Source organism: Carcharhinus amblyrhynchos, unplaced genomic scaffold (genome assembly GCF_965287045.1).
Source record: "Carcharhinus amblyrhynchos unplaced genomic scaffold, sCarAmb.v2.hapA chromosome_1099, whole genome shotgun sequence".
NCBI lineage: Eukaryota > Metazoa > Chordata > Chondrichthyes > Carcharhiniformes > Carcharhinidae > Carcharhinus > Carcharhinus amblyrhynchos.
The window spans coordinates 27,501-36,168 of record NW_027650839.1 but is presented as its reverse complement, the minus strand read 5'-3'; the positions used below and the strand labels follow the sequence as shown (position 1 = coordinate 36,168).

Below are 8,668 nucleotides of genomic sequence, written 5' to 3'. Positions count from 1 at the left end.
TATCAATCCCCAAACTAATCCCACTGCCCCCGCTCTCTCCCCATAGCCCTGTATCAATCCCCAAACTAATCCCACTGCCCCGCTCTCTCCCCATAGCCCTGTATCAATCCCCAAACTAATCCCACTGCCCCGCTCTCTCCCCATAGCCCTGTATCAATCCCCAATCTAATCCCACTGCCCCGCTCTCTCCCCATAGCCCTGTATCAATCCCCAAACTAATCCCACTGCCCCCCGCTCTCTCCCCATAGCCCTGTATCAATCTCCAAACTAATCCCACTGCCCCGCTCTCTCCCCATAGCCCTGTATCAATCCCCAAACTAATCCCACTGTCCCGCTCTCTCCCCATAGCCCTGTATCAATCTCCAAACTAATCCCACTGTCCCGCTCTCTCCCCATAGCCCTGTATCAATCCCCAAACTAATCCCACTGCCCCCGCTCTCTCCCCATAGCCCTGTATCAATCCCCAAACTAATCCCACTAATCCCCGGGGGGGGGGGGGGGGGTTCAGACTGATTGCTGGGGTGGGGGGGGAGATGGATCTCAGGTTCCTATCCAGTCCAAACCCCTGGGGGTTTATCCCCCGCGCCCCCCCCCTCCGAGGAATTCCCTCCAGGAGATGCGCCGTGGGGGCCGGCGCGCGGACGATCCCACCTACCTGTCACTCCAGGCTCCAGTCCATTCCACCTCCCCCCAGGGGTTCCTCAGTCGGACCAGTTTAACCAATCCTCCTCGGCAAGGGACCTGGGACAGAGCGGAGAGCACACTCCGTTACTCAGCAACACAGAGGCGCAGTTACCCAGTCACCCTCCCATACAGAGTGGGTGAGAGACAGAAAGGAGAAAGAGTGGGCCCCCCGGGCCTGGTGTGTGTGTGCGCCCCCCCCGGGCCTGGTGTGTGTGCGCCCCCCCCGGGCCTGGTGTGTGTGCGCCCCCCGGGCCTGGTGTGTGTGCGCCCGGGCCTGGTGTGTGCGCGCCCGGGCCTGGAGTGCGTGCCCCCCGGGCCTGGTGTGTGTACCCGGGCCTGGTGTGTGCAAGCCCCCGGGCCTGGTGTGTGCGAGCCCCCGGGCCTGGTGTGTGCGAGCCCCCGGGCCTGGTGTGTGCGAGCCCCCGGGCCTGGCGTGTGCGAGCCCCCGGGCCTGGTGTGTGCGAGCCCCCGGGCCTGGTGTGTGCGAGCCCCCGGGCCTGGTGTGCGTGCGCCCCCCCGGGCCTGGTGTGCGTGCACCCCCCCCCGGGCCTGGTGTGCGTGCGCCCCCCCCGGGCCTGGTGTGTGTGAGCCCCCGAGCCTGGTGTGTGCGCGCCCGGGCCTGGTGTGTGCGCCCCCCGGGCCTGGTGTGTGTGCCCTGGGCCTGGTGTGTGTGAGCCCCCGAGCCTGGTGTGTGCGCCCTGAGGCTGGTGTGTGCGCCCTGGGCCTGGTGTGTGCGCCCCGGGCCTGGTGTGTGCGCCCGGGCCTGGTGTGTTCGAGCCCCCGGGCGCCTGGTGTGTGCGCCCTGGGCCTGGTGTGTGTGCCCGGGCCTGGTGTGTTCGAGCCCCCGGGCCTGGTGTGTGCGCGCCCGGGCCTGGTGTGTTCGAGCCCCCGGGCCTGGTGTGCGTGCCCCCGGGCCTGGTGTGTGCGCCCTGGGCCTGGTGTGTGTGCCCTGGGCCTGGTGTGTGCGCCCTGGGCCTGGTGTGTGCGCCCTGGGCCTGGTGTGTGCGCCCGGGCCTGGTGTGTGCGCCCGGGCCTGGTGTGTGTGCGCCCCGGGCCTGGTGTGTGTGCCTGGGCCTGGTGTGTGCGCCCGGGCCTGGTGTGTTCGAGCCCCCGGGCCTGGTGTGTGTGCCCCCGGGCCTGGTGTGTGCGAGCCCCCGGGCCTGGTGCGTGCGAGCCCCCGGGCCTGGTGTGCGATGACCGCCCCCCCCTAACGTTTTGAGGAGGGGGGGTTGCAGACTGACCTCTCTGGCTCCAGTCAGAGAGTAAGCGTGACCTTTGACCAGCTTCTTAAAGGTCACGGCCTCCATGTCGAACGCGCTGGTTATCTGAGGAGACAAAATGGGGGCAGAGTCTTCAGGAACCTCCGTTAACACCAGTTACACAGCCCAGCGATCGGGGTGGGGAGGGGATTAGAGTCCAACCGCCTCTCTGTACAGGCTCCGAACCACCCACCCCCTTCTCACCCCCGCCCCCAACGCCACCCGCAATGACCCAGTCGACAGAGAGGGCGACACACTCGCGAGGACGCAGAGAATCCCCCAGACACCGGGAGCCGGAAGGACCCGTGGGAAGTCAGGCAGCAACCGTGGGGTCACAGGGCAACTGGACGCCAACCCCGGGGGGGGGGGGGGGTCACTGACTGAGGGCATGGACCTGCCCACTATCAGTCCCGCAGGCTCCACGCGGGGGGGGCACAGTGGGTTAGCACTGCCGCCTCGCAGCGCCAGGGAGCTGGGTTCGATTCACGGTCTGCGCGGAGACTGCACCTTCTCCCCATGTCTGCGTGGGTTTCCTCCTACAGTCCAAAGATGTGCAGGTTAGGTGATTGTCATGCTAAATTGCCCCTTAGTGCCCAAAGATGTGTAGGTTAGGTGGATTGGCCATGCTAAATTGCCCCTTAGTGCCCAAAGATGTGTAGGTTAGGTGGATTGGCCATGCTAAATTGCCCCTTAGTGTCCAAAGATGTGCAGGTTAGGTGGATTGGCCATGCTAAATTGCCCCTTAGTGCCCAAAGATGTGTAGGTTAGGTGGATTGGCCATGCTAAATTGCCCCTTAGTGTCCAAAGATGTGCAGGTTAGGTGGATTGGCCGTGCTAAATTGCCCCTTAGTGTCCAAAGATGTGTAGGTTAGGGGGGATTGGCCATGCTAAATTGCCCCTTAGTGTCCAAAGATGTGCAGGTTAGGTGGATTGGCCATGCTAAATTGCCCCTTAGTGTCCAAAGATGTGTAGGTTAGGGGGATTGGCCATGCTAAATTGTCCCTTAGTGTCCAAAGATGTGTAGATTAGGGGGATTGGCCATGCTAAATTGTCCCTTAGTGTCCAAAGATGTGTAGATTAGGGGATTGGCCATGCTATAATTGTCCCTTAGTGTCCCAAAGATGTGTAGGTTAGGGGGATTGGCCATGCTAAATTGTCCCTTAGTGTCCAAAGATGTGTAGATTAGGGGGATTGGCCATGCTAAATTGTCCTTAGTGTCCAAAGATGTGTAGATTAGGGGGATTGGCCATGCTAAATTGTCCCTTAGTGTCCAAAGATGTGTAGGTTAGGTGGATTGGCCATGCTAAATTGTCCCTTAGTGTCCAAAGATGTGTAGGTTAGGGTGGATTGGCCATGCTAAATTGTCCCTTAGTGTCCAAAGATGTGCGGGTTAGGTGGATTGGCCATGCTAAATTGTCCCTTAGTGTCCAAAGATGTGTGGGTTAGGTGGATTGGCCATGCTAAATTGCCCTTAGTGTCCAAAGATGTGCAGGTTAGGTGGATTGGCCATGCTAAATTGTCCCTTAGTGTCCAAAGATGTGCGGGTTAGGTGGATTGGCCATGCTAAATTGTCCCTTAGTGTCCAAAGATGTGCAGGTTAGGGTGGATTGGCCATGCTAAATTGTCCCTTAGTGTCCAAAGATGTGTAGGTTAGGTGGATTGGCCATGCTAAATTGTCCCTTAGTGTCCAAAGATGTGCGGGTTAGGTGGATTGGCCATGCTAAATTGTCCCTTAGTGTCCAAAGATGTGTAGGTTAGGGGATTGGCCATGCTAAATTGTCCCTTAGTGTCCAAAGATGTGCAGGTTAGGTGGATTGGCCATGCTAAATTGCCCCTTAGTGTCCAAAGAGTGTAGGTTAGGGGGATTGGCCATGCTAAATTGCCCCTTAGTGTCCAAAGATGTGTAGGTTAGGTGGATTGGCCATGCTAAATTGCCCCTTAGTGTCCAAAGATGTGTAGGTTAGGTGGATTGGCCATGCTAAATTGCCCCTTAGTGTCCAAAGATGTGCAGGTTAGGTGATTGGCCATGCTAAATTGTCCCTTAGTGTCCAAAGATGTGCAGGTTAGGTGGATTGGCCATGCTAAATTGTCCCTTAGTGTCCAAAGATGTGCAGGTTAGGTGGATTGGCCATGCTAAATTGTCCCTTAGTGTCCAAAGATGTGTAGGTTAGGTGGATTGGCCATGCTAAATTGTCCCTTAGTGTCCAAAAGATGTGTGGGTTAGGTGGATTGGCCATGCTAAATTGTCCCTTAGTATCCAAAGATGTGTAGGTTAGGTGGATTGGCCATGCTAAATTGCCCCTTAGTATCCAAAGATGTGTAGGTTAGGTGGATTGGCCATGCTAAATTGTCCCTTAGTATCCAAAGATGTGTAGGTTAGGTGGATTGGCCATGCTAAATTGTCCCTTAGTGCCCAAAGATGTGCAGGTTAGGGTGGATTGGCCATGCTAAATTGCCCCTTAGTATCCAAAGATGTGTAGGTAGGTGGATTGGCCACGCTAAATTGTCCCTTAGTATCCAAAGATGTGTAGGTTAGGGTGGGTTAGCCCCCCAGGGCCTCCCAACGCCAGGGAGCCGGGTTCGATTCCCCCGTCTCGGGTCGCCGTCTGGGCGTTCTCCCTCCCGTGGGTTTCCGCCGGATTCCCCAACACCTCCCACATTCCCAGCTTGTCCGGCGTTCCCCCAGGCCCGGGGGCCTTCCCGAGTGAGGGATTCGGGCGCTCACGTCGATGGAGCAGCCCATGAGGGATCCACGTTCCAGGGCCTTCTGGATAATTCGGTAAAGGTCTGCGGTGGCTTGCCGAGGTCGTACATCTCCGTCACTCCTCCCGTGAAATCCTCAAAGCCTTCCGACGTACTTCCGCCTGAGAGGGCTTCGTAACAACCACTTAACCTGGGAGAGAGAAACGGGTACAGGCAGAGGGAGCGGGGGGAACGCGCAGAGGGAGACGGAAGAGATAGGGAGACAAGAGAGTAGAGTGTGATAAATGGAGAGGAAAATAGAGCAGATAAAGGGCAGATAAAGTTTGAAATGATTATCTGCTGAGATGGGGGACGCAGAACCACATTTACACGGCGCAAAAGGGCCAGTTCTCGGAACTTGAGATAAAGTTTTTGGCGGGGAGGATAAGTTGTGGGTCTGGAGACGCTGATAAGGAGGGTGAGGTTAATATTCGCAGTGGTGGGGAAAGAGTTTAGACCAGCCCGCGTTCTCTCTGCAGCTGGAGGCCCCGTAAAGGTTAAATTTTAGCCTCCGCGCCGTCAAACAGAGGCCTGAGGCCTAGCGAGAGAATTGGCCGCAACCCTCAAGCCTGGAGCCTGAGCTGGCCACTAAGTGGGTCCTTGAAACTGGCACTGATTCTCGCATCATTCTGTCCAAATGTTTCACCCACGAAACAAGCGCCAAAGATCGATTTTTCGGGCTGGACTTGCCCCCAGGGCTGGAAATCCCCACCCGGGGTTAACCGATCTTTGTATCGTCCGCCTCTCTATCCACTACAACCCCCGTGGTGGGACGGGACGGGGTAATTACACCCCCCCCCACCCAAGGGTGCTTTGCCGCGTTACTCATTAGCGTCACAAGTTAGGCTTACATTGACACCGCAATGAAGTTACTGTGAAAATCCCCCCCTCGTCGCCCACACTCCTGTTCGGGTTCGAGAATTTAGCCCCCTAACCCCGCACGTCTTTGGGACTGTGGGAGGAAACCGGAGCACCCGGAGGAAAACCCACGCAGACACGGGGAGAATGTGCAGTCTCTGCGCGGACCCGAGGCCGGGAATCGAACCCGGGGCCCTGTGAGGCGGCAGTGCCAACCCACCCGTGAGTTTGGAGTCCAGACATTTACTGATGGTATTACAGAGATAGGGAGGGGGTGTAGGGGGCGGGAGGGGGTTACAGAGATAGGGAGGGGTGTAGGGGGCTGGAGGAGGTTACAGAGATAGGGAGGGGGTAGGGGGCTGGAGGGGGTTACAGAGATAGGGAGGGGTGTAGGGGGCTGGAGGAGGTTACGGGGGTGTAGGGGGCTGGAGGGGGTTACAGAGATAGGGAGGGGGGTGTAGGGGGGCTGGAGGAGGTTACAGAGATAGGGAGGGGGTGTAGGGGGGCTGGAGGAGGTTACAGAGATAGGGAGGGGTTGGTGTAGGGGGATGGAGGAGGTTACAGAGATAGGGAGGGGGTGTAGGGGCTGGAGGAGGTTACAGAGATAGGGAGGGGGGTGTAGGGGGGCTGGAGGAGGTTACAGAGATCAGGAGGGAGTGTAGGGGACTGGAGGGTGTTACAGAGATAGGGAGGGGGGTGTAGGGGGGCTGGAGGAGGTTACAGAGATAGGGAGAGGGTGTAGGGGGGCTGGAGGAGGTTACAGAGATAGGGAGGGGGTGTAGGGGGGCTGGAGGAGGTTACAGAGATAGGGAGGGGGTGTAGGGGGGCTGGAGGAGGTTACAGAGATAGGGAGGGGGTGTAGGGGGGCTGGAGGAGGTTACAGAGATAGGGAGGGGGTGTAGGGGGCTGGAGGAGGTTACAGAGATAGGGAGGGGGGTGTAGGGGGGCTGGAGGAGGTTACAGAGATAGGGAGGGGGTGTAGGGGGGCTGGAGGGGGTTACAGAGATAGGGAGGGGGTGTAGGGGGCTGGAGGGGGTTACAGAGATAGGGAGGGGGTGTAGGGGGCTGGAGGAGGTTACAGAGATAGGGAGGGGGTGTAGGGGGTTACAGAGATAGGGAGGGGGTGTAGGGGGGCTGGAGGGGTTACAGAGATAGGGAGGGGTTGGTGTAGGGGGCTGGAGGAGGTTACGGAGATAGGGAGGGGGTGTAGGGGGGCTGGAGGGGGTTACAGAGATAGGGAGGGGGTGTAGGGGGGCTGGAGGGGGTTACAGAGATAGGGAGGGGGTGTAGGGGGCTGGAGGAGGTTACAGAGATAGGGAGGGGGTGTAGGGGGCTGGAGGGGGTTACAGAGATAGGGAGGGGGTGTAGAGGGGCTGGAGGGGGTTACAGAGATAGGGAGGGAGTGTAGGGGGACTGGAGGAGGTTACAGAGATAGGGAGGGGGTGTAGGGGGGTGGAGGGGGTTACAGAGATAGGGAGGGGGTGTAGGGGCTGGAGGAGGTTACAGAGATAGGGAGGGGGGTGTAGGGGGGCTGGAGGAGGTTACAGAGATAGGGAGGGGGGTGTAGGGGGGCTGGAGGAGGTTACGGAGATGGGGAGGTGGTGGGATGCGAACCCAAGATGACGAGTGCAAGGGAAATTTCAGAGTAACTTCACTGCGGCGTTAATGCAAGCCTCACTTGTGACAACACCAGCCCAGCATTGTCTCCCTTCGCGGACAGCAAGGGGTCTCGCAACGCCAGGTCCGACGAGCTTATTAGAGAGAGAGTGGTGGGGGGGGAGTGACGATACGCAACCGAGAGTGACGGGACAGCGTTAGGATTGGCAAAGCAGTGACCGACGGGGGCGCCACGCTCTACGGCAGCCTCCCCCCCCGGGCGGCGAAAATCTTCGGGGATGTCGCGAGGAGGCTGAGAGACCGACTGGTTTGCGGCGAGAGAACGGGGAGCTCGGTTAGACGCACCCCCCCCCCCGAGCCTGCTTGCCCCACCGTCTGGGCTGGCGCAGAGAGGGAGGGAGGGAGGGAACCGCGACGGCACTCACTTGGCGTAGGCCTTCTCCAGCAGGGCGCTCCAGAACTCGTTGCGGGCAGCGGAATGCACGAACACCAGCTTGCCATCTTTGATGGGCAGCTGGTCATCTATGACGACGTCCACCCACTCTCCAAACTGCCAGAACTGCGAGGGAGGGGTCAGAGACAGAGAGAGAGACGGCGATGATTTTCCAGATCCTCCCAATCCCCCACCACCGACGGCACCCCCCCCCCCCCCCGCCGCAACTCCAGCCAAATCCTGGCGTACCTGGAAATGGAAGATCCCGCAATACTGGTGCTGGAAGCTTTGTCCGTGGGGCACCACCCGGTGCAGGATCTTCTCGTTGAGGGTCAGGGAGGCGATGGCAGCCAACAGCCAGCAGTCACCTGCGGAGGACACGGCGAGAGCGGGGTCAGGGAGGGCCAGCAGGAAGGGGGCGACGGGCCGAAGGGTCTGGCGGTCGAGGTGGGGAGAGACAAGAGAGAGGGCAGGAGGCCCCCCACCGGCAAAGCGGAGCTGGAGATATTTTGGACGGAGGGTTGGGGGGGGGGGGGGGGGGGAGAGAGGGTCTCCCCACGCGTCGAGGGGTCAGTAACGAAGGGGTCAACACAGGAGCGAGTGGTAAATGTTATAAAGGCGGGGGCTGGAGGAGGTTACAGAGATAGGGAGGGGGGTGTAGGGGCTGGAGGAGGTTACAGAGATAGGGAGGGGGTGTAGGGGCTGGAGGGGGTTACAGAGATAGGGAGGGGGTGTAGGGGGGTTACAGAGATAGGGAGGGGGTGTAGGGGGGAATGGAGGGGGTTACAGAGATAGGGAGGGGGTGTAGGGGGCTGGAGGGGGTTACAGAGATAGGGAGGGGGTGTAGGGGCTGGAGGAGGTTACAGAGATAGGGAGGGGGTGTAGGGGGCTGGAGGAGGTTACAGAGATAGGGAGGGGGGTGTAGGGGGGCTGGAGGAGGTTACAGAGATAGGGAGGGGGTGTAGGGGGGTTACAGAGATAGGGAGGGGGTGTAGGGGGGTTACAGAGATAGGGAGGGGGTGTAGGGGGCTGGAGGAGGGTGCAGAGATAGGGAGGGGGGTGTAGGGGCTGGAGG

The 8,668-nt window shown here is 59.5% G+C and overlaps 1 protein-coding gene across 1 annotated transcript in view; it reads right to left on the bottom strand.

Annotated features, from left to right (window-relative positions):
- Positions 1 to 655: 655 nt before the first annotated feature.
- Positions 656 to 8,668, bottom strand: part of LOC145340520 (calpain-1 catalytic subunit-like) — a gene marked incomplete at its 3' end in the record, with an annotated part of 35,507 nt that continues 27,494 nt past the window's right edge. Inside the window, 6 exon segments of the mRNA XM_080184987.1 lie at positions 656 to 741; positions 1,926 to 2,009; positions 4,669 to 4,730; positions 4,733 to 4,836; positions 7,586 to 7,719; positions 7,843 to 7,961. Of these exon segments, the coding sequence (XP_080041113.1) occupies positions 656 to 741; positions 1,926 to 2,009; positions 4,669 to 4,730; positions 4,733 to 4,836; positions 7,586 to 7,719; positions 7,843 to 7,961 (589 nt within the window).